The sequence below is a fragment of the Phaenicophaeus curvirostris genome, chromosome 14 (assembly GCF_032191515.1).
Source record: "Phaenicophaeus curvirostris isolate KB17595 chromosome 14, BPBGC_Pcur_1.0, whole genome shotgun sequence".
Lineage (NCBI taxonomy): Eukaryota > Metazoa > Chordata > Aves > Cuculiformes > Cuculidae > Phaenicophaeus > Phaenicophaeus curvirostris.
The window spans coordinates 18,947,834-18,972,516 of NC_091405.1; the positions used below are offsets into that span (position 1 = coordinate 18,947,834).

The 24,683-nt window shown below is 46.3% G+C and overlaps 1 protein-coding gene across 2 annotated transcripts in view; it reads right to left on the reverse strand.

Moving 5' to 3' along the window:
• Window positions 1-428: 428 nt before the first annotated feature.
• KCTD15 (potassium channel tetramerization domain containing 15) overlaps window positions 429-24,683 on the reverse strand; it is a 39,367-nt gene continuing 15,112 nt past the window's right edge. For both annotated transcript variants that reach the window (XM_069868530.1, XM_069868529.1), the window contains exons 3-5: window positions 13,987-14,131; window positions 7,911-8,216; window positions 429-2,710 (exon numbers count right to left, since the gene is read on the reverse strand). In XM_069868530.1, the coding sequence (XP_069724631.1) occupies window positions 2,555-2,710; window positions 7,911-8,216; window positions 13,987-14,131 (607 nt within the window). In that variant the 3' untranslated portion in view covers window positions 429-2,554. The remainder of the gene's footprint in view (window positions 2,711-7,910; window positions 8,217-13,986; window positions 14,132-24,683) is intronic.

Consider the following 24,683-nt stretch of genomic DNA (forward strand, 5'->3'; position numbering starts at 1 on the left):
TAACTCAAAGAGCGTGGCCTAGCTTAAGTTTTTTTCAAGGCATCTTTCTTCCAACAAAGTGATTCCACATGTTGCCTCGGCGCTGGGTTGCAGTCCATGTGATGTCATGGCTCAAACCTTCCGTCTCAAATTCACATTTCACTGGGCTGGCGCAGCCCGCGCCCCTTTTCGATGCCACCTGGGCAGCTGCCCCAAGCCCCGGAGCCACTTTAGTGAGTGATAACAAAACACAGTCAACGCCAGAGGGAAGAAAATCACCCCAGCCGGGCACAGCCCCGCAGGCAGCGCCCTGCGCGTGGCCAGAAGCATCGTCCCGCGCCCGGGCTCGGAACCGGGGGCAGAACCGGCCCCGTCCTCAAACAGGAACAAGCGGAGAGGATGCGCCGACAGCCACGTGCCCGCAGCCGACCCTCCCTGTGCGGGGCAGCAGGACCCAGGTGTGTCTGGGATAAGAACTCGAAGCTAAACCGATTATTTAAGGATATTTTGAACTTAAAGTGAAGTCAATGTATCAAAGCAATAAATAAAACTCGGGTTTTTTTTCTTGTTGCAAGAGATGATGGCTACATCAGGCTGAAGAGAGTAAAAGGCCAGAGGGGACGCAATCCAGAGTTCTCGCCTCTTTCGAACAACGTGGGAGATAACAGTGAGTGTTCTACCCTACTTGCTTATTTTCGATCATTTACTTTACAGAAATGTTTATGGCATGAAGTACTGTATAAGAAATGTGCATACACAAATACATGACAATTATACGTTAAGTTCTTTACAATATTAAATGTATAATATACAATTCTACAGATATCTTACATACAAAGGTGAATGGTGGGCCGTATCTTCCAACACGGCAATGCCTAGCAACTTTAGAATGTCGTACAAGTATAAAACCACAAAATAAAATAACTTTACAACTCTTTTAAACTAGACAGATTCGCTCAGCTGCTCTGCTAAGGTAGGAGGCCAATTGGTGTTGGCTAAGGTTCCCAGAAGAGATTACGGAATTGCATAACCAAGGAGAGAAAAACCTGCCGAGGTCTGATTTTCCGTGGACAGGTATCCAGCCCTCTTCCAAAAACCAGACCCCTGCCTAGCTTGTGCCTTGGCTACTCAGCACGGCTCATCGCTTTTGAAAATATTAGTCTGAAACATGATGTATTTTGCCTGACTGTAATCATTTGGCATTAAATAATTGTGGACCATTTCATACTCGGTCCCTTGTTCTATGTGGCCGGATTTAGGCATCTAAAAAGAGTTTAATTAAAATTCATCATCTAAAACAGTATTCTATAAATTAATGTGGGGGAAACTAAATTGTGATGAACACGTAAATTCATTATTGAGGACCCAATCCTGCTAAACAGCACTAAACAGGACTTAGCAGAACGCTATGTATAACCTCGCACCTGCAACGTGGTGCTGTCTCCTGAGTTAGGAAGCCCCGCAAGGCCGAGTCGACACTGGTTCCTGGCAGGAGCAGTGGCCTGCGGACAGCGGGCTGAGAGAGAGAGAAACTTACAGCTAGAGGGCAGCGACAGAATTGGCATTTTAATAATAGCTTAACATAATAGAGGAAAAGCCAATCTAACCAAAAGGTGGCCTGCTTCCATTGGGCAATGGCAGGAGACCCACGAAGAGTAGGCTTGTCCAAAATTCTCAACGTTTCCTCCTAAGGGTGGGCTTACAAAGTGGTTTGCAATGAGTAACGAGGGGTGGCAGAAACAGCTGCTCTGACGATGCGAAACACAACAGTTTCTGAGTCAAAACAAGACTGGCTTTAAGAGAACTACAGCTCCACGGTCGGTGTGTGACCCTTGTGTGATGGTGGATGGCATTTCATTTTGTGCTTCCAGATCCCAACTTTCGTGGATATTCCCATAATCGGCCTCGGCAATTTTTTGTGTCATGTTTGTGTTTCATTCCCATGGGGTTTTTTGAACTGAGCACCAGTTGACTGTAAGTTGGTCCATTTCTGATTCGGGATTCTGTCCACAGAGAGATTTCAGTTGGAAATGTATAAAAATAAGCCATTTGCTAGCACGCGTGAGTACAATCAGGGCAGTGCAACGGCGTGGAGGGGGCTGTAAAGCACGGCTGATATGCAGGAGGTCGCAGCGCGGGAAGATGCTCAGTGCAGTTTGTAGTGTAATCATCTTCCTCTCGGAGGCGCCCACTTCCACGCGTCACAGCACGGGGGGATCGTTGGAAAGGCCGGCAGAACACTTGTTCCTGCTGCTCTGTTCCAATTGCTCGTTCTGCAGAAGTCCGATGGGGGTCAGGGGCTCACGAAGCTTTGCCTGTTTCACCACCACAGCCCAAAGTACATCCCCAGCAGGGCTGCTGCGCTGAGCACGCGCAGGGATTTCATCGTGAAAAAACAGACAACTGGTTTTTCAAATGCATTTCATGGCTGGCTATGTGACAGGTAGTTTCAGAATACCACTAATTGGCAACATAAAGTCAAGATCTGTTTGCTAATACTGTTTTGCAAATCCTTAGTGTTTCACATAAGGGACTATTGAACACTTCTACGGTTACAAAGGGGTGTGGGTAGGGTCTAGTCCAGGGGCTCCTGTTTTATTCTGATCGTTGGGGTAGGTTGTGGTCGTCTGTCTTCACGACACAGAACGTATTCACTGAACTGAGAGGAATCCACCCCACCGCCGCATGAAGCTGCCACGCTAAATCCCTTCTGAAATAATCTTTCGAGCACCTGCAAGGTGGGGAAAAAAGATCAGGTTAATTTTTAGGAAATTTTAGGGATAAAAGCATTCAGTGGCACCGAAGCCAAATGATGGATTCGCTCTTTCGAGCCCTCATTGAATGAATATTATTCAGCTATAATTCCGTAACTTATTCTTAAATGACTACACTGTGATTAAAGTCTCGCTCTCAGCAAACCTCTGTAGAAAACAAAAATTAATCAAACAAATAAGCACTCTGCAGAGCAGCGTAGTACATTATATAGTAAAATACTGGACTGCAGTGATATTGATGCTCTCTCTTACTGCTTATGGAAAGCAACATCGGGTTTAAGTTGTAATAAAAAGCACCCATTATTCATTAGTAACACGAACAGCCTCACAGAAAGGGGTTGAAAATGCTTCTCGGCTCTTCCCTGGCAGAGGAAAATGTATTAGGAGCCTGAGTGACACTTCCCAGATCTTAAGGAATAGTGTGGCTGTGATGTTCCCTTGCTGGGCAGGGAGTGCGGCTCTCAGCCGCGCGTGGCGGGGATGACATGGCAACGTTCTGGCCCAGGGAAGAGGTTCATTTGCATTGTCCAAATATGTATTTTCTCCTTCTCCTTCTAAAGAAAAGTTGGTGCAATTTAGATGGATGAATTTAAGGAATCCAGAGGCGACTTTAATTTCTGAGGCTGTCACACAGCACATCACCCCGGGACACGGTGATCCTGGCGCTGCGATAGGGGCCGTGATTTTGCAGGGGCGAGCGTGTTGACGAACGCCTCCCCAGCAGAGCAGGGCACACATAGACCCTTCCCAGCATTAGGTGGGAGCAGATACCAGATCCCCCTTTGGCAGATCTGCAAGGGCAGCTCCTCCAGAGGAGATGCTGTGCTCCCTTCTCCCTCCCGCTGGCAGAAGCCTGGGAAAAGCGTTCCTGAGTTTTTCTCTGCCGATCAATGCCACCAAGGGGGAACAGCCTGTCCTGTTCTCTAAGAGCCTTGCCCAAGGTCCCGCTGCCATCGCTACCCCCTGCGCTGGGAAGGGAACCCGGCACTTCACTAACATGATGCACTTACTCACAGCAGCATCCCTGGGCGCCAGCCCTCTGCCACCCCTGACAGGGACCACGCTGCGCAAAAACCTGCCACTCCACCCAGAGAAGCATCAAAGCGATATCCAGGACCTCAGAGGGGACCAACTCGGATGCTGTCACAGGTTTAGGCTATGAAAGATTCTGGATTAAGTAGTCCCGGGAACCATTTAAGCTACGCCTACTGCAGCATGAGTTAACAGCCCAGTGTTTCGAGGCACAAGGTGACTGGGATAAGGATCAAGCCTCTGCCCTTGTCCTCACACACAGCCCCACCTGAGGCCAAGGTGTATTTCTTAGTGCATTGCTCCTTCTGAATGAATGTTCTCCAGAAACACAGAATCACAGAATGGTTTGGGCTGGAAGGGATGGACCTCAAACCCATCCAGTCCCACCCCCTGCCGTAAGCAGGGACACCTCTCGCTGGATCTGTTTGCTCAAAGCCTCATCCAACCTGGCCTTGAACACCTCCAGGCATGAGGCTTCCATGACTTCTCTGGGCAACCTGGGCCAGGGCCTCCCCACCCTCACACATCAGTTTGGAGCCTTTATTAAGGGTAATTAATCTCAAAAGCACAACTGCATCCACAGTGGTACCGTACTGCAGTGCAAACGCTGGCAGCACTTGCTGCTGTTAGTCTGTGGGAACTCTCCTGTGCCACCCATCTGCTTTTTAATCCATGGCTTGGGTTTCTTGTGGTCACTAAAGGAGGACTAAGACCTCATCAGAGTGCTCTTTCAACAGGATGGTGTGTTATTTTCATTGCTTTGTGCATCCCTGTTCCTAGACTTGGCAAGATGAAGATGAGAGGCAGCCCAGCCACAGGAAAGGAAGCTTCTTCCACCTAACTGGAGAGCAAAGCAGAGGAGGCAGGTAAGATTTCAGAGAGAGACGGGACTTCAAAACCCTTGCTAAAAACTTTTTTAAATCAATCTGCTTGTAAGACAAAGCAAGCGGGGGTGCCCTTGGCTTGCCTCGGACCAAAGCTAGGGAAGGCTGCGTGTTAACACAGGGCTCCTCTCTACCGAGCCAGCTCTCTGCGAACACACAATCCAGGTAGACATTGCACCTCAGAGCACCGCACGCACAACAAAGCGATTCATTTTTGCTCCCTACGCGCTCCAAGGACTAGACTGCAGGCTACAATCGAGTGCTAGAAACCTTGGTATCATCAATTTTCTCAGCAAGAAACAAAACAGGCCAAATGCTGTAAACAATGCAGGGAATGTTTAAATATTGTAGAGTTTTAAGTGAAACTTGGATGAGGTTGACCCCAGGTCTATGGAGAAGGGCTCCTCAAGGCGGGTTCTACGAGCGCTGGTTTGTATGCGCCGGTGCGTGCACAAGACCACGTTGAACATGAAGGGATTTAAATGCCATTTAGTGAACCTGGCTCTGTGCGAGCTGCTTTTTCTGAAGGTAAGAGACAGACACAGGGAAACCAGTAAGCACCTCTGAATCAAATCAGAGCTACTTTCCTGTAAATCTCCAAAGGGAATATGCCAAGAAGTAAATGAGTATCAGCTGTGATTCTCCGACGGATGGGGAGACACACACAATATTAACTAGAGGATTTGTGCTAGGATTTAATATACTCCGCCTGCCAGTATTCCAAGCACATCGAGATACAGGCTCTGATTTTGTTGGAAGGTTTTCCACACAGAAACACGATACCTTCACTTATTGCATTTCATTTAAATTTTGCAGAATACTAACGAAAACAAATCTTAATTATGAAGACTCAGTGTTCAACATATACAGGGATCACAGAATTTTCTCTAAGGTAAGCTCACCTATTGCACCAGAACCTGTCGTGAGGAGCTGAAAAAACAGTGTTAGCTTAAGAAAACTCTATACCTCTATGTAACGAGTGTTAAATTATTTAAATTACTGGATGTTTTTGGCTACCACTACCTACTCAGTGTTGACACTCTTTGTTTTACAGGCACCATTCTTGACAAAGAGCATTTAATCCAAGTATGTTTTGAAGATCCAAGGATTGATAAGTATTGCAGTTTGGCACCAAACAGACTGGACAGGGCACAGAGCGACAGGACGGATGGATCTCAGCAAACAGCAGGCAGACCTTCCGCCTCGTTCTTTGCAATTCTTTGGAAATGATTCTGTTCTTCCACATACTACCCCTTCTAACCCACCTCCCCTAAGTCTCTGTCTTTGCTTCACTGTATTTCCTGCTTCTGACTTAATATTGTTTTGCCCAAAACTCCTGGGAAGGGGCAGGGCAGCGCCTTTGCACTCACCAGAGCCCATCGGAGCCCACGATAATGAGCTGCTGATTTCATCAGCCTTTGGTCTCAGAAATGCATCATTCTCCAGAAAGTGTTTGAAAATACCTCCTATTAATTATATAGTAAAATGATGTAATTTAGTAAAACGATGTAATTTAATAATATTATTTAGGCTGTACTCTTTGACAGAATTTTTTTTTTCACGACATGAACCTCCAAAGAGACTCTTTGATTCTGTCTAAATTTTGACTGAATTCAAAACACATTCAAATAATAACAGTAATTAGCATTCGGCTTTTATTACAAGCACATGTTACCTACCAGTACTCCACTTTGAGAGCCAAGTGCTAAGCCATGGGGGCATCCAGCACTCTAACTGCCTGCTCAGAGACCCTTTACTGGTTTGGTTATTCTAATTCCTTGGATGCATCTATTGACATCACAGGGAGAGTGTGGCTGAGACACAAACATGCTGCCCCATCCTCTTACTGAACTGCGGCTGCTCCCTTCTCCACCCAGCACAGTGACGGATTCAGCACTGCTCCTACTGCCAGCAAACAGATCTGCCTCCGACCCACCTCCAGCCTTCTATTTTTGAGGCAGCCCACTCTAAACCTTGCCAAACGTGAAATTGCTAAGGACTGTGCAAAATTAACCACAGGCAATGGACTGCTGACATTCAACCAAACAGAACAGTTGGGTGTCTTGAACCAAAAATCCCTGCCTCGGGGAATGCAGCCCCAAGGAAGGTGTCCATGGCCAATGCAGGTTGTAAAAACGGCTCCATCCATCTCTACATTACCCTGGTAGCTTCAGGTCTACCACAAAAGTTCTTAACTGGCAGCCTGGGAGATGGAGGGTGCTGCAGCTTGCCGTGTCACAACAACAGAGGAAAAGAAGGGCTCCAGGTCCCTGCCTCCCCTGCCTTTACACCTCCCTCCCCAACCTCTCTGCCCACAGGGAAGTTTGAGGACCCCTAGGGCATTGCCCACAGCCCCATCGGCCGCCCTGCAGGACAGGACCTTTGGACATACTCCCTATAGGTTGAATTCACTTTCCTAATACAAGTACTTGCAACATACTGGAAAGGAGTACATGCAAAAAACAAGAGCTCTGTTTTGCCCTGGTTAATTAAGTCACAAGTTAACTGCTCCTTCTCTGCGGCCCAAGGACAGCTACAACACCAAAGCTTTGACCGCAGTGGCGCTGATCCCTCGTGAAATGGCATTTCTTGCCTATAAGGCTGCTGCCTAAACACAAGCCACATATTTATTTCTAATACCATCCACCTATCTGTCCAGTTATCTTCTTTTGTTTCATATGTTTAATTTTAAACCTAATGTCAAAACTCTGAGTATAAAATGAAATACATTTTGTTTAAAATACTCTGGGCAATTTTTATAGAACATCCTTTTGAAAAAAAAAAAGTGCAGAGATCAATTTTTTTAAGTCCATCCCGCAGGCACCATCATTTAATTATGAGTGAGACATAAATTATGCATTTACACATTGTTGCATTTTCTATAAAATGGTGTGGAGATTTTTTTTTGTAGTTTTTGGAACTCTCTCTTTCTTCCTGGGGGCACTTTGGAGGGAAAAAAAACTGCTGCAGGCTATACATTGATGAAAAAATTAGCATTTATCAGTATAACACCATTATGAGACCAGCATGGCACTAACATACACAAAATCTAAATCTGTTTTTCTGCTTAGACTTAGGAAAACCTGAAAGACTGTGATCTCACTAGGCAGAAAATGTCTCCTTGCAGTATAAGCACTGAAGGTAATTGGGTAGAAGCAAATAATTTGCATATAATTGGAACAAGAAATAAAAAAACCACGCACCCCAGCAAACAGATGAGCCAGCACCAAAAGGCCATTACCTGCACTGAATTCAACCGGCAGTATCCGTTCAAAGGAAACCTAATAACGTGGGTAGGGTCCTGGTTCCAGCCTGCGTTTACGGAGTTGCACATGACGTCCCCGGTCTCTGGGAAGATCTCTTCTATTAAAGCTTTCTCCCCGCTCAACGCAATTCTCTCCCCCAGATCTGGAGTCACTCTTACGACCAAGCAGTCACAAGGCTGGAAATGTTTCCTTTGTTCTTTCTCTTGTTTCCATCGCTCAAGTTCCTTAATCATTGGCTGCAGCTGGTAATACTTTGCTTCTTCATATAAAAGATTAAAGTCCTGGAAAGGGAAAAAAAAAAGAGAGGCAGAGAGAGAGAAACTAGAAATGCTTATAGTTCTCTTTTAAAAACTAGTATTGTTCCTGTTTGACCTACTTAGGCTTATGTATTGTCAGCAAGAGTGCAAAGGCAACAGGTATCCACACACTTTGTCTTCGTCTTACACCTACACAGAAAACCACACTGTGTTAGTGTTGAATCTATCTGCGCTGACCGTGAAGTTCCCATTGCACTGAATTATTCTTCCATTTATTATCCCACAAGCTCGACGCCAGAAGGCTTTACTTTTGGATTAAGAAATCAAAATAACTGGTTGCAATAAGCAAAGCCAGCTGATGTAAGAGAAGATGTCCCAAGCCCTAATCTTCACTCTTGGCCTCAGATATTCACTTCTGATCTTACAACATGAGATCTCAGGCTTCACCGTCACCTCTCGCACACGTTACAAGACGGAGATGTCAGTTCTGCTTCACTTCTCACCTGCCTTTGCTGAGTCTGAAATTCAGCTGCAGCAGCTCAGCTGCTCCCTGCATTTCATGATTATTCATGTGTTCAAAGCGTACTGTGGAGCCTAGTAAATTATACTGAGGTAGTGACCATCCTGCTGGCAGGAAGCTCAGATGTACACTCCAACACCTTAAAAGGAACCATTCTTCCCAACCATTTGTTCATCACCTTACTTGGCCTTTGGGCAACTAAAATTCCCAATTTGATCAAATTCCTAGGTCACAGATTGAGATATCTTCTGCATATCCTCATTAATAACTTTGCATCAAATTTCCAGCAGACCTTCCCACCTCAGTTAACTGCATGAGGGTACATTGAGGCAGAGGGTGTCAGCAGCAGAGGAGAAACAGAGGGGGAAGCATGTGGTGGGCAGTTTGTTTACACCAGCCCCACCACCTCCTTGCCTCCTGAAGGGAAGATGACAAACAAGAGTACAACACCAGCTCCTGTCTCTGAAGACCCACAGTTTGCTTTCCTGGCTCTTACGCCTGCTTAGCCATGGAAATGCTGCACTGTGACTTTTGTGGAGTTAACACCTGAACATAAAGGGAAGTTCTCCACCACTTCAATGCAATGAAATGAAACATCACAACAGTGAAACGACTGGAATCATTTAGGCTGGAAAGAAGGGGATGACAAGAAGTAATCAACAAATAGGCACTAAAAATACCTCAAAAATAATGGCAGTGTTGCTGCTCCAGGACTCAGGAAAGAGGGGAAATCAAAGGCCAATGAACGTGCAGCACAAAAAGGTGTGACTCTTCCTAACAGCTTAGAATGAACTTGTAAAATCTGCTGCTGCAGGATATAATGGAACCAAAGCAGTGAGTTGTGTTCAAATTTGGCACCACAGACCCACCGCTGGTAGTGGAGAGGTGCTCCTTCACCCCAGGGCTGCCTGCAGCTTGGAGAGGTATGAATATTCACAGTGACAGGTTATCATTACAAAAGGGACATCCCATCCTTTACATCTCTTTGATGTCTGTTAAGGCTGGGACAATAAGGGAGGAAAAAAAGGACCTTAGATAGAGGAAAAAAAGGGTGAGAAGAACAAGGTGAGAAGAAATGAGGGCAACAAACACACTCATGGGAAGGACACAGGAAGATGAAAACCAATAGGGAGATTAAAGAAGCCACCTCATCCTCTGATGGAAGGTATTTCATATTCCCTCCCCAAAATCAGCACTTTGCTGAACCACTACAGCTTTCCTCTGTCCACTGGTGAAGCTCCCTGGCTACTGAGCACAGGTCTGGTTTAAACCTATAGAGACTAGTGACCTAAATGAACAAACCCTGCCCCACACTGTCTTTGTGTGGGACACTGCAGCAACAGTCTACCAGTTAACTGCAGTTATTACAGAGGCATGTGCAGGATACTAAACGTTCCCTGGGCATCTGCTGGTCCCATGTATCTCTTTTTTGAGCAAAGGAAACATGCAATGCTAAGGTAAGATGTAGTATAATGCTGCAGAGTAAACAGGAGCGTCCAGTGCTTACTGAAGGCAACGGAAAGCCTCCCACTGTTTTCAAAAGGTCCTGAAAAAACAGCTTTAGAATACCTGTGTTCATGGTAACATATTATTTGTAAGGCCAATCAATTGAATATGTGCTAAGAAAACTCAACAGTAAAACCCAGAAGAGGTGGTACAGCCGCATAAAAACCAGTCCTTCATTTCTGAAAGTAATGAGAGGTACAGTGCTCCTGAGGCTGGATGCAAAGCCCATTACATTTGTGAGAGTCTTTTCGACTGACTTCACTGGGCTTTGGACTAGGCTGACAGTATCCTGAATCACAGGAGTTCAATGGTCTAGCACCCCCGGGCCAAAACAGTAATGTCATAAAGCAAACAAAAAACCAGGATCACAGCACCTCTACCTCCCCACAGCCAGCTCTTAGCCCACTGCATCAAATACAACTCCTTAGTGACTCCCACTAACCATCATTTGTCCTAAATAAACAAGATATATTTTATATTCTGACATCACTTTGTGATAAGACCCCCAGTTATCAGATGAAACAGCTCTTCAGAACTACGTGGCTGTGCTTCAGACGGCTGTGTAGAAACCAGACCCACACTGGGGCATCCTGCGCTCACTGGGACGCACCTGGTCATGAACTGCCTGGGTTAAGGCAAGGCGCTAGGATTAATTTTTAAAATAAGACTCTTCCCCTTGGGAAGGGACCCCTTGTGTGACCTGCACTGCCCCTGACCAGCCCCACCCCACGGCCGGCCCCACTGCCCACCCCTCCTCTGGCTCCTGCAACGGGAAATCTACCTTTTCTGTGCTGAGGAACTGAGTACCACTACTGACTTTGACAATGGATTTAGGGAGGGAGAGGATTTGCAAAACCACGAACAAAGAAGGAATGGCTCCCAGCACGGGGGAGTCCAGTGCCCTAAAGCCCGTGCTTGGGCAAAGTAACCGACCGACACGCTGCTAAGATCTCCTTCTTCTACACACCATTCAGAGTACTGTGTGGCTGTGACTGGACTGCAAGCGATGCCCAGCTCTGGATTGTCTACACAGGATGCTCAGGATGCCTGGATAATACTGACATAGGTATTTCCACCCTTGCACTGCAGATATAAAATCCTACCCTGATGAGTTGCAGAAATTTAACATGAAATGTCAAGCAGAAGAACATGACTCACAAGGGACCTCGCTGGGGAGGTGCCACAGGAGCTGCAAGAAAACATCTCTGAGCTGCTCCAGATATGAATCTTCCTAGACTTATCTAAAAGAGGCACAGTGCCCTGAACAGGCACTGGAGCAGCTATGCTGAAACAAAAGCTATAAGCACTAGTTGAGGAACTAAGCCGAACAACTCAAGGTATTCTCATCATACTTAAATGTGGCTTAAAATCCCCCACACCCAGGAAATCTCTATAACTATGAGCGCTGCTTTCAGCAGGGAGACTTGTCAGATACTAAGCATTTTCAAGTTCTGGCTTATTAGTAGTTGGAAGTGTAATTAATATTCACTGTAAACACACCAGCCAGACTTGATAATAAAGAATCACTAGCCTAGGAACACATACCCGACTTTCTCTGCGATTCAGTGTTAACTTAGTCTAAAAACAACACTTAAATAGCAAACACAATAACGCTGGTGCAGTACCAACATTCGAAACTTTCCAAAATAACCATCTGAGCAGCAATTCAAGTTGAAAAGCAACTCAGCTAAACCTTGAGGCTAATAAACTGCTTGATTAAATTAAGGGGTAAAAAATAAAAAATATTCAAAACACTTGATAATGCTTTGTTTGACATAAAGAACACTTAATGCAAGTCTCGCTGGAAAACCTGTCAGGTTTTATACCTTAAATAGAGTTTTGTATTTAGAAACACCAAGTGACTCCATTTGCTGCCTTTGATTATTGTCTTCTGTCACTTTAATCATGCTGGTAAAATTACACGATTTCTGTGAAGTCAAATCCGTTTACAATGCAGTTTTAATATAGCTTTGCAGCACATTCTTCTACGCATTTTTATTTAGTTACTCCCTACCTAGCAATACTTTGCTTTGTTCTTGAGCCCTCATTAGCCTGGGGTTTGCTCTAAAGCTCTCCCAGGGAGGAACTAAATAAAATACAGTTAACCCTATGCAAAGAGATGGTCTGGAACAACGGACTGAGCCTGGGCACAGCGCCGGCTCTCCCGAGTCTCTCCCAGCCCTGCCAGCGGCTCACTGCGCAGACAAGTCCTTGGCATCCACCACCACTCTCACCTCCAGGCTCCTGCAGAATCCTGCTGGTTTTGTTTCACAGCACCTCTGAAATCTGGATGCCAGTTGAGGCCACGATCAGCTCTAACTACACCTCTTCTATCCTTTCTCCTCACACCTTCTTGTCCCACCAGATTGTCTAAAAAGCTGCTGCTAAGCATCTCTCTGGAATTTAATTTATATCGCATCTCCGTCCACTCCCTTTACTCGATCTATCTTAGAATCCACAGACCTGGTCTGGTTATTCATTTCAGTCCTATCCGTGTGTTCTCCCTCATTTCTCTGTAAAAGCTTTTCTCATACCTATCCCTTAATGCTCTGCTTCTCACCCTGCTTCCCGGCGCCCCAACCCACAAGCCAACCTCCCCAGCCTGGCTGCTGGTCCCCAGCAACACCAGCGCTCGGGACAGCCCTTCTCAGCTGGAGCACCAACACCACCGTGGGTGCCAAAACTCCTCCCTGTCTCGGGACTAGATGTGTGCTCCCATCGCACAGCCCGCCTGCCCAGCCTGAACTGTAAATGCTCTCGTGCTGGGGTCAAATCCAATTATACTCGGGCAAGAATGGCTGAGGAGTGGTTTGCAGCACGAGGATCAGCTGCCAGTCAAAGCTAAAGCTGCCACAGCAACCACAAATCTGGACTGACACGGCAATGACTGCCCAAATTGTCTCGCCTACCTAGTCCAACATGCCAAGTGAGATCTTGCTGCTCAATGCAGGAACTTTCCTCTCCAACAACGCTCCACATTCTCTAAGTCTCAGCAGATCCCCATTGCCATCCCAATCTATTCATCATTTCATCCTGGAGTTAGTGCTTTTGTTGAATCTTGTCATCTACAGTTGGGACACTTTTGTCTTCTAATTTTCATCCATAAGGACGACAATGTTGCAAGTTTCGTAAGGGCAAAGCCAAATAAACAAGGCTACGAGGAGAGCGTTTAAACAATCAGGATTTGCAAAGCAACCACCAGACCCATTATTTCATAGAAAACATGTACTGCTCCTTAAAAACCCTCAGTAAATTCCCTCTCCCAAGAATATTTTGACATTTGTGCATTGTGTAAAATCCTAAAACCAAAATCTGTATCAGTTATATCTAAATGCTTGTTTAAAGCTGCTTCTTTTTTATACCAACAAGAAAAAGATTTATACAATTTAAGTCCTCGAAGTATCAAATGTAAAACGTTTCTTTCAGATTCTGAGCATTAAAGCCTGGTAAGCGCTAGTTGCTGATGCTGCTGCTTAATTGTTGTTATACCCTGATAAATAAGCTAAAAATGTGAGAAAATACAATTAGTTTAGAATAACTGATTTAGCCATAAGCTTCATCGTTTAACTTTTTGTGGTATCCATGACAACCATCGGTCGATTTATTAAATAATAGCATCCCTGGTGTAATACCCAAGTACTAAAAATCCTAACAATAAACAGCAACATTTAGTGAAGTGTGTTTAGATCAAGCACACAAACCAACCTGCACCAAAACAAATGACAGAACGGGAGGAAAAAATGGATTGCAGACTATAGCTTTCCTTACCTTAAAGTCATCTGGGAGCAGTAGCTTAGATGTCCTTAGGAAGCTTAATATATATCTGAAAATTTCACCATCTCGATCAATGAAATAATGTTGTTTTAAACTGTCCAAGACAATAGGCTCTGTGCCATTAAAGAGACGACTTATTCTGAAAAAAGAAAAGAAAAAAGAAATGGGCAAAAGAGACAAAAAACTCATTACACCCTCAGGGATTAAGAACATCCAGCCAATTTAGTCGCATCAATTCAATGTGCATAAGGTAACATAGTACCCTAATTTGGTGACAAACAGTGCACAAAGATCGATGCCTTAAAGACGTATGGGCACTTGCAGTCACACACACGGAGCGCGTGGGCACCTCAGACGCACTCACCCTGGTGCTAAGCTCACCCTGCCCCGCTTCAGGGCTGCCAATCAGGCCCCTGGCCCCAAGTGCCTATGAAGTGCTCACCCCACAGCTGGAGAGCAATTTGGTGAGAACATGCCTCATGGGCTCCACTCTACATCCCTGGCCACCATGTCCTGCTAATGGAGAACTGAATGGTTACTCAAAGGTAGGTACCTGGCCATGAGCTTTTCTTCTATCTTGGCTGTCATTTTGATCAAACACTTTCAAAGCCTTTCTGTGCTAGAGAACAGGTTGTCGATACACCGAGATGAGCTGTACGGACCTGCCAGTGCTGGGTATGGGGCCATCCAGCGCCAAATGCTTTGGCAAACCAGCAGCCACTGGCCTATGCAGCACCTGCCTGAAGGACCACAGCCCCACCACCGGCAGTCCTGGGGATCAGAGTCGGGCAGAAGAAAGCAACGTGGCAAATCTTTTGTGAGCAAAGAAAAGAAAGCGAGACCTATGAACCCAGGCGATCAGCTGGTTACAGGACCAGAACACCACATCAGCTACTCCACTCCAGGTCTCTCCAGGTCCTAAGCAGCATGGTCTGCAGAAAGCAAACAGGGCATCTGCCTGGCTGCCGCTCCTCCTGCCTCTCCCCTCCAAACGTCTGGCTTCTCTCAGAATGCTTTGTCTTCCCATGAGAAGTAACCCAGCTGAATATATGTTCTTGAAAGGAAAATCGCAGGAGACAGACAGCAACGACCTATTAAGTAATTGAGTCCATCTCTCTGACAGTGCAGCATTGTTCCCAACTGCAGAGTGTCTCGTGTTTCAAAGTCGAGTCTTAAACAACACTGCCAGTGAGGGACTCCTCTATTTCCCAAAGAGACTGTCCCGTGGCCTGCTGGATTTCACTGGCGAGCTGTCCCTTCGGCTTGGCTGTGCAATCCCTCTGCGTCTCTCGCTGTGACCAGGGCAGGGCTTTCTCCTCTCACGGATAATAAGCTCACCAGACCCTGCCAAAGGCAATGGCCAGGACTGCTCGCCAGTGCTGCTGCTTCCTTTCTTCCAGCATCTCCACCTCAAGCCTTCCAGCCCGGCAGCGAGGGGAGCAGATGGGAGAAGCCCAGCTTGGCTGGGGAAGGGGATGGGAAGGGGCTCCCCAGCCACTGCTCGCAGTACTGTGACTTGTGGGTATGTGCAGCACGGCAAGACTTGTTCTCCACAGCTGCACCTCGCTCTGATCTCCTAACTCCCTAATTTAATTAACGTGCTGTTTATTTCTAAAATAACTGTGGCAATATTAAATAAAACCTGGACTTTGCAATCCCCACTGAACTTTGCTAAAAACATTTCTGCCCTCTTAAGCACACTCCAGGTTTCCTTGCCTGCCCTCATGTCCGTGCCAGCATTCAGCTACACTGCGTTACTTACAAGAATAACGAAACGTTCCCCTAGACCCTAATTATAATAGATTTACCAATTTTTCTTCCATCTCTAGCTCTTCAACAGTATCAGAAAACACCCAGTTCACACTGCAATATTTAATTTATATAATCCCAAGGTTCAGTCAGCCTCCAGTAATCCATTATTTTCTTTTCTGTTATTTTAGGGCTGTTTCCCCGAGATGGTTACATATATTGCTTTGCATGGTGTTAAATTTTATTCCAGGAACCAGTTAATTTATTTCCATAGACATGCACGCGTGCCAGTCTGCTGTGCTGGGTTAGACTGAAAGCAGAGGAAGCACTGACAGAGCAGCTTAAGGTTCAGTGCAGTGCATTTATTGAGTAAACTTGCACGGCTATTGAAAGTTTTGTGATCTCACACCTAAACAAGATGGGTTGTGCCTTAAGCCTCCTCCCCTTCCTCTGTGAAGTCTGCAAAAGCAACTGGCTGGCCGCTGTTTGGCTCTGCCATGCGGATGGGGAAGGTTTGCCAACAAAGACACGGCACAGGGAAGACAGGGTACAACATTTTAATGGGCCACTCTTTAATGTAGTGAAGCATTTTTTTGGTAATGAAAACAAAACATGAATTTTGAGGCCTTTGTGGAGTGCCCTGAGCTGTATTTCTTCACCAGCGAAATTACTGCTGGGGAAAGAAACTTGCAGAGCGTTGAAAGACTTAACTGCCACCCCAAAAACACAGTGATGAATAGTTTAAGGATTTATTTGACATTTCAGGGGGCTGCTATGTTCCAAGAATCAACTTCACTGCAGCATGTTGTAACGCTGCATGTGGAAAGCACTCCTGCTTCTCCCTTCTCACCAGTACAAACTGTACCTATAGAAAGGCCATCAGAAACCACAGTGCTGGGAGAGCACAAGCTGAACTCAAATGGCAGCTTCCAAAAGACAACCTGACCGACAGGTTGACCCGTCAGATAAGATGGAAAAAGAGCACAGTGACCGGGAGCAGCTCCACCGGGACCTGATGCACTCGGTGGACGGGTCTTGGGTGGCCAGAACATAACACTGCGCACGGAAACACGGAAGCAAAACGCACATGCACTGTCAGGGCTGGCAAGTCAGTGAGCACAAGGGGATGGGAATGGTTCTGCACCACGTAAACTTGTTGTTTAATCAGAAATTAGGTACCAGTCTGGCCAGCGGCCCCAGGAAGCTACTCTCTCCAGCTCCCTGCCACGTGATGTGAGTGGCTGGAGATCTCAGACCGGGCAGTGGTCATCCCAAAAATGTCTGTGTTTAAGAGCAGCCATGGTGCCCAGTCCTGTAGTGGTTGACAAACTGGTTAATGGTGATTTCAGGATGTAATTGCTTATGGCCATACAGGAATGGTGCTTCCAGTGGTATTTGTGAAAAGGTGGAAGGCACAGGAAAACAGAGACAAGGCAAAAAAAGCCGCACTTGGAGCGTACAGCGATGGGTGAGTCTAAGCAATGAATGCTTCTTCAGCATTCCCACCTTTTATAAGACATGCTTCACTTCCTAATTTAAAAACACACTTGAAATTTCTGTCCAGGATTTAATTTCCAGACAGGAAGGAGATGGGGCCAGAATCAGTCCAAGCAGTTGCAAACCTAGGGATGTTGAACTTGCCTTTCCATTGCCTCCGACCCCCCTGGCCAGGTCCTGCTATGCTCCCACACCATCTTCCCAGTGCACGGCTCTTCCTGGCTCTCTGTTTCTCCTCCTCTGTTGCTTCTGCCCTCCTAGCAATGTGCTTACTGCCCGGCCTCTGCCCCACAGCGTTGCCCACGCCAACCCTGGCAGGTTCCCTGCTCCTGGCCACCGCTGCGCCACGTCCCTGCGGAGCAGAGCCGCAATGGAGCCAGCCTCCAGCACAGCCAGTCTCGCTGGCACCTTGAGCCCCAGCTGGATGCTCTTCCCTGCTCCTGCCGACATCCAGAACGCAACCTGTTGATCCTACTGCTACAATTGCTTTGAGATTCTGCCGTTCCAGCTAAAGGCTTTTACATTTTCAATAATGTTTCGCCAAAACGCCAAGAGGCGAGTTTCTAGCTTTGTACTGATTTTACTATGATATTAAGATCTCCTTTTATTAGATTAAAAACAAACAATGCAGCCAGCCAACCCACAAGGCCAAGAGCACCAGTAAATTCTTTTCTTAGTTTCTTGAGCAGAGGATGCTGCTGCGTGCAAGTACCTACAGACGGCTGCTGCTACCCACACCCCCGCGGTGCTGGAGACCAATTTTCCACCACACAAGCTCCCTGCAGCGCCTGTCGAGATGGAAGCACAGAGGGGCCTGCAGGGCAGTGACTCCATCCTCACAGTAGAGCTCGCAGCGCACCATAGATTTAGATGAGATCTTAGGAAGAAACATTTTGCTGTGAGGGTGGGGAGGCCCTGGCCCAGGTTGCCCAGAGCAGGGGTGGCTGCCCCATCCCTGGAGGGGTTCAAGGCCAGGTTGGATGGCGCTTGGAGCCCCTGATGCAGCGGGAGGTGTTGCTGCCAGTGGCAGGGGGTTGGAACTAGGGAATCTGTAAGATCCTTTCCAATCCAAATCATTCTATGATCTCTCTCATCAACTCACCCAACTCCATCTTAGAAGCAGCCAGGGATTTTTACACCTCAAAGCTCACTCTGGAGCACCCTTAGTCTACTCCAGATGATTGCCAGGCACAGCTACAGCTCTGCACATCACACACATGCTGTCAGGGGGGTTAATGGCACGTTGGAACGGGAGAGGTGGGGAGCAGGGGGCTGCTGCGGTCCCATCCCCTGCGTGCACGCCCAACCAATGCAGTGACGCCATGTAAGTAAAACTCTATCACAACACTGCACTAAAAGTATTAATTTAAGTAATTACATGATTAATATTTAACTGTTCAGTGATATTTTTGTCATTCATAATTCAGTTGTTTACATGGATTAAAAATTGATTCTGTAGACACTTTTTCTGCCCAATGTCACATCAGCAGGGAGCGCACATTTCAGCAAGCTGTCATCAACATGTGTCTCGCTCTTAATTTCATGGAAGGAGAGGGGAGGAATAGAGAAATGCCTGACTGCGAGTCCTGCAAGTGCACAGGTCTGTGCTCCACTCAGTGCTCTCCACTGTCTCTGCCACCCCATGTGCACCCTCCTGCTCCACTCGGCACAAACACGCAGCGAAGCCGAAGTGAGCTCTGCACTCTCCCAGCACCGTATACATCGGCTCTCAGTTGTACTTGGCTGTCGGGCCTTGCTGCAGAGCTGGAGGAGGCAGCGGTTGTGGGAAATGCCACAGAGAGGAGCAAGAGGGTTGTTTAGAGCCGGGGCACCAAGCATGACCTGAAACTGCCCTGCGGCACACGTTAGCAAAGTGTCCCAGGTGTACGAGCAGAGTCCAGTCATTGCTGCCGAGCATAAACAGTGCTGCTTATCTCTCAAATATTTGCTCAAGGTGGGTAGGATAGATACTGTTATCTGCTTGGGAGAGAAAAAAAACGCTGTGAACTGGAGCAGAGGTGCTCAAGAGATCAGAGCGCTTTACACCACCTGGCACTGCTGCCCGTATAGCTATGTCTATTCTAAGTCTGTCGACTTGTCCCATCACAAGAAAGTAACCGCTGGGAAAGACCAGCGGAAAGCCGCTGGAGCGGCAGCACCCTGTGCTGGGAGCCAGCTCTTTGCTGGCACCGCTACATCCCAGCCACAGCAGCACGCTCCCTTCCAACCCAACCCATTCTATGACTCTGTGATCTTTACAGTAGTATGTTTTGTATTTCCATTACTCTTACTGTAAAACTGACTGGGCCTGTGTGTAAGTTCCCAGTAAAGCAAACTGTAACGGAGACAGCATCTGCAGCTTATTTCCCCAGGGCAATACGTTAAGAAAACCCAACCCATCCAAAGAGCAGGCCAGGCTGGCCAGAGAAGGCCAGGGATAACCCAGCTGAGCAGCACGACGGGTGTCTGCCTGCTCGCTTGATGGTAGTTCTGAGGGAGAGATGTGAAAACTCTGTCTCTGCAGGACACATCCTCACTCGTGCCCTGTACAGCAAGCAACGTGGCTAAAGGTTGCACCCGGCTGCAGTAGCTTTTCTGATCTGCCTAAATTTAAAACTGCAGTTTTAATTAGTGCAAAGTTCATAAACAAAACTCTATTGTATGGTTATACCATATCTTCACACTCTGCTACCTGCCCAGGGATTTTCAGCCATTTCCCGTTACAGGAAAACAGCGCTAAGAGAGGCACCGAGCACAGCGCGGCTCGGCACACGGGACCCGCTGGGGCATGGGGCAGAAACGCTGCGCAGGCTTTGCTCTTTCGGCTCTGCCACAGTTCCCATTCCAATCAAAGATAACATCCTGACCACCTCGGATCGCTTCAGGCGTACGCTTGGCTCAGAGGGTGTTCGAGCTGGGGAGAATTTTGTTGTAAGCATCTTTTAAATCTTTTATTTGTACAGTGATGGGAAAAAGGAAGGGAGGGGAGTCTAAGCCTTAAAGTGGGGGTATAAACTGCTGCTCTGCAAACTATGAAATCCAAGCAGCCGTGTGTGCTTTGGCACTGGTTCATGTGCCTGAAGACACAGAGAGGTGCCCCAAAGGGGGTTTCTGCTGTGCGTAAGCCCAGATCAGGCACAGATTTCCAGTCCCAAATGGGGTGCAGGCATCAAGCCTGCAGTGCCAGGCACGTCACTGCTCCGTGTGTGCTCGAGCCCCCTCCAACACTTGGTCCTCCTTCTACCACTCCTACAAGACCAGAGCATCTGTGTTTCAGCAGAGCAGCCCAGATGCCAGTGTCCAACAGGAACCACCTGGCCCCGTAAAGGCATCGCTCAGCCCTAGACCTTTCAGTCCTGATGGCACAAGTGAGCAGCCACAGATATTCAAGCACAACACTGACCTGTGAGAAGGAGATACTAAAGCCCTCTCTCCATTTTTAACAAGAAAAGAGCATCGAGCTGCGTGGTCCAACCTCAGCAGAGGGATAGGGGACGTAACTCCCAAGGCAACAGGTTCATCCACCTCCAACTCCTATAACCTTCTGCTCCTGCCTCCCAATGCTGATCCTGCAATGCCATAGGAGTATTTTGAACCATATGCTCGTTGTAGTGCTTTTGAAGGATATTACAGTCATTAACTATTAAGCACCTGAAGGAACCGCAGGATCTATTTCCTAGATTTAATACTTCATATTTTGCTGTTCAGGCTAGAATATCTACTTTTGCGACAGATCAGAGCTAGTCTATATAGTATCAACATGTATTTTTAAAAGTCAATAATCCAGAAAGAACATTATCATCTACCATGCATAATCATTCTTAGGAAATTACGGAAGGATTTATTTTTCTCTTTTTATACTATCACCAAAAAGCAAAATTAGATACGTAATGGATTTTGTAGTTACAACAAAGGCATGGACAATTATGTTTTCAAGTCTCTGTTACTATCAATTAAAGTCCATGGAAGCAATAGATAATAAAACCCACAGCAGCAGAAACTACCTGTTATTTTTGAAACACCGCAAAGCATTCATAGTAAGGATAAGATATCCTACAGGTCTTTCTCTTCCACCTGTTGCTAACAGCCAGTCTCCACGATTAAGACACTTTGACAGGTGACTGACCGATACACATTTTCATGGGAATATGTATGTATTTTCAGATTCTAAGACACAGACAGTATCACCTATACATGAACTAGCAGTTAAGACAGAAATTGGGAATGTTAATCCCAGGTAGAGGAGCCACAGTCTTTTCCTGCATTAAAAAATTCTCTTGTAGCCAAGAGCCACCCTGGTCCTGCATCCGGGCGGCCGTGCATCCTGCCAGGTCTTGAGGGAGAAAAAGTGGTCTAACAACTGACGGCTGGGGGAACTCAGGCTCTAGGCTTTTTCATCCCCACCAGGTTTACGAGGGTATTAACCCTAAGCCTATCACCTCACTGGGATACTGAGATTAGATCCATCAGCGCTGGCTGCTCGTCCTGTATTTATCAGCAGCGTGTTCTTTCCCTGGGGTTGGGCTTCTGCCACCCCTCTCACAGGACGTCAGTGGCTTGGGAGCAAAGCATGGCTTAACCATGAGTAACAGCAGCAGAATCCAGCCCTCTGTCACGCTAATGATTTTATTTTCCCTTATTAAAGTAGTGTTTGTATATTTTAGTGTGTTATTTTAACAGCTATAAAAAGACTGCAATAAACAAACAATTTCTACTATGTTAATTGCTGTATTACGAACCTTTTCATTGCATTCTGTGTATAACCACATTTATAGGCAGGATAAGGAGACACACAGAGCCAGAACGGCACTCATTCACTACACATATCAGCATCCTGCCACATTTATTTAGTCTTCAGTCACTAAATGCTTTTGCTGTGCTCAACAAGAAAAAAAATGTAACTTTCAAATACAGGTAGGATTTGCATTTCTCTATTAAAAGTTCCCTCAGTGCTGTTGATACGGCTTGAATCTTGGTAACAGGGACTAACAGCCTCTCACTATTTGATGGATGCTTAACCTCACGGTTTGCATGAGTTTGGTCTGGCTGAGCTGCTCTGTCATGACCAGAGTAGAAGCTGTCACTGCGGGCGGGGGCACAGACACAGGGCAGTCCAATGTAAGCAGGAAGGTTGCCGTTACCGTAGTTCAGGACAGGCCAGTTCTGCCACCTCTGTTCCTGAAGAGCAGTAACAACCTGGGGAGAGGGAGCAGGGCAGAGTCTGGCTGCCTCACATACTTTTAATGAAAGTAACCAAATAATATTAATAATATGAACCCTCAAACATAGAGCTTGTTAGCGGCAGGACCGAAATATTAGCCTTCCTGTGAAATATGCTGAAGCCCAGGTAACTGCACAGCAGTTCGTATGCTGTAGGGAGTGCCCATCTATTTGGGAATTCCTCTCTTTAATTCAAATTGTGGGCTTGAAGTCGAAGAAGTACAGGCTAGCTGTATTTCCAGTATGAAGTTCAGGTTACTTTTGCTTTTCTTGTGTCTTCTACTTCATTCTAACTAACTTTTGTCTAAATAGTTGGTGAAGATTGAAAATATTAACACAAATTTGTGTTGCTAAGTATCCTGGTTTTGTTATTATACTATTGTTGCTGCTGCTCTGATCTGAGCCCTGTAAGGGTTCTTGGCCTTTGTTTTCTCAACAGAGAAATTACACTACATTTTGGCCATGAAAATCAACGCAGGAACAAAAATTCTTTAATTCTTTAATTCCTAAACTAGCATCTTGTTTTCCCAAAGCATTCCCTAGTTTCCCAAAGGTCCCAGTCCTGCAAGGAGTGCATTTCAGTTCAAACTCTGTGGGAGTTGTGGGCACCCAACAGAATTAAGTTGTTAATACATGAGAAGATGCACAATTCAAATAAAACATTCCTGCCTATACAAGCCTTTTCTTGTTACTCCTTTAACCATCCCTTCACCCTAAATCCTGGTGCTGCGATGGCCCCAGTGAGAATAGGCCTATACCAAATAAAATCTCTTCAGCTCCTCACCCACTCACTGTTAACTTCAAGTGGGAGCTAACTCTGTGTTCTTACTGAGATTTTCAAACCTGACTGGATCTGGACACACGCTTCCATTAACATCATCCTCATACAACTGGGCATGCCAGGAGGTTGGAAGACACGCAGATACTAGTTTTATTTTAATATAAATGGGCTAAATCCTTGCTCACTGAAGTCAAGAGCGAAACTCCCACCGGGACTCAGCGAAGGCAGGGAAAACTTCAGCAGTAACTCATTTACCCAACAGAGTGTGAGGTTGGTCCTCCGCACCCTTTGCACGTTTGGGTGGTGCGAAATCTTTATGTTTCAGTATGCAGCAGGAGAAACCGGGACGGATACTCAAGAGCCACACAACCTTTTCTAAGTGCGAATGGTGACAGCTAATACATTTACTTCAGTACCTACTGCTTGTGCAAACACCTAGAGTATTTACTCTGCTTGAGCCACAGCCCTTAACTTCTGATCCTAGATACACATTTTTCCTGTGATCCTTTTACTTATCTCCAGGTCCACAGGAAGAAGTTCCCAGGCATGGGTTGCCTGGGAGCCTGCAGCACTGTGCTGTCTGGGATGAGCAGGAATACCAGGCGACCCTCGGTGCTCACACCTGCCTCTGCCGCATCAGGACACTCTCCACTGCTCTGAACAGGAACGATATCAGCCTCTCCAGGTAGAGATAAACCAGCTTTCTGCTTAAAAGAAACTGCCTAGGCTGCCTGGGCATTTGGTTGGCAGGCCAATTTGCTAAACTGGTAAAGCTCCTCTGTTACTGACAATGATAACACAATAAAGACCAATTTATCATACAGTTTTCCTCTGTTTGCTTCTCCTGCAGCCTATCCTTCTGGCCCCCAGTGAGTAACCACTCCAATTTTGCCCAGTCCCAGAATGTAACACTGCTGCAATTATCCTACTGTACAGCTCCCGTACAGCTCCCAGCACTGCTCGCTCTGGCACAAAGACATCATGGGGAGTTACAGGTGGACTGTGATTGTAGTTCTCTGCAAGCAGGTATGCAACTGGGAAGTCTCTACCCATGTTTTTGCTATCGCACTTTAAATGATCACAGAATCATAGAATGATATCGGCTTGAAAAGGCCTTTAAGATCATCGAGTCCAACCATCGATCCGGCCATCCTAAGTCTGCCACCAGACCACATTCCCAAGTACATCTACTTGTCTTTTAAACATCTCCAGGGATGGTGACTCAACCATCTCCCTGGGCAGCTGATTCCAATGCTTGACAACCCTTTCAGTAAAGAAATTCCTGAATCAATGACACTGTTTATCTTTACATTTGATTAAGCTGTAGCCAACATATTTTTCCTGGCTGTTCACTTAAATAAACTGAACATGTCAAGAACGATTTGTTAAAAGCTATTTTGAAGGGAAAACAACACTGAAGTCCATATATCCCACCAAGTAGGAA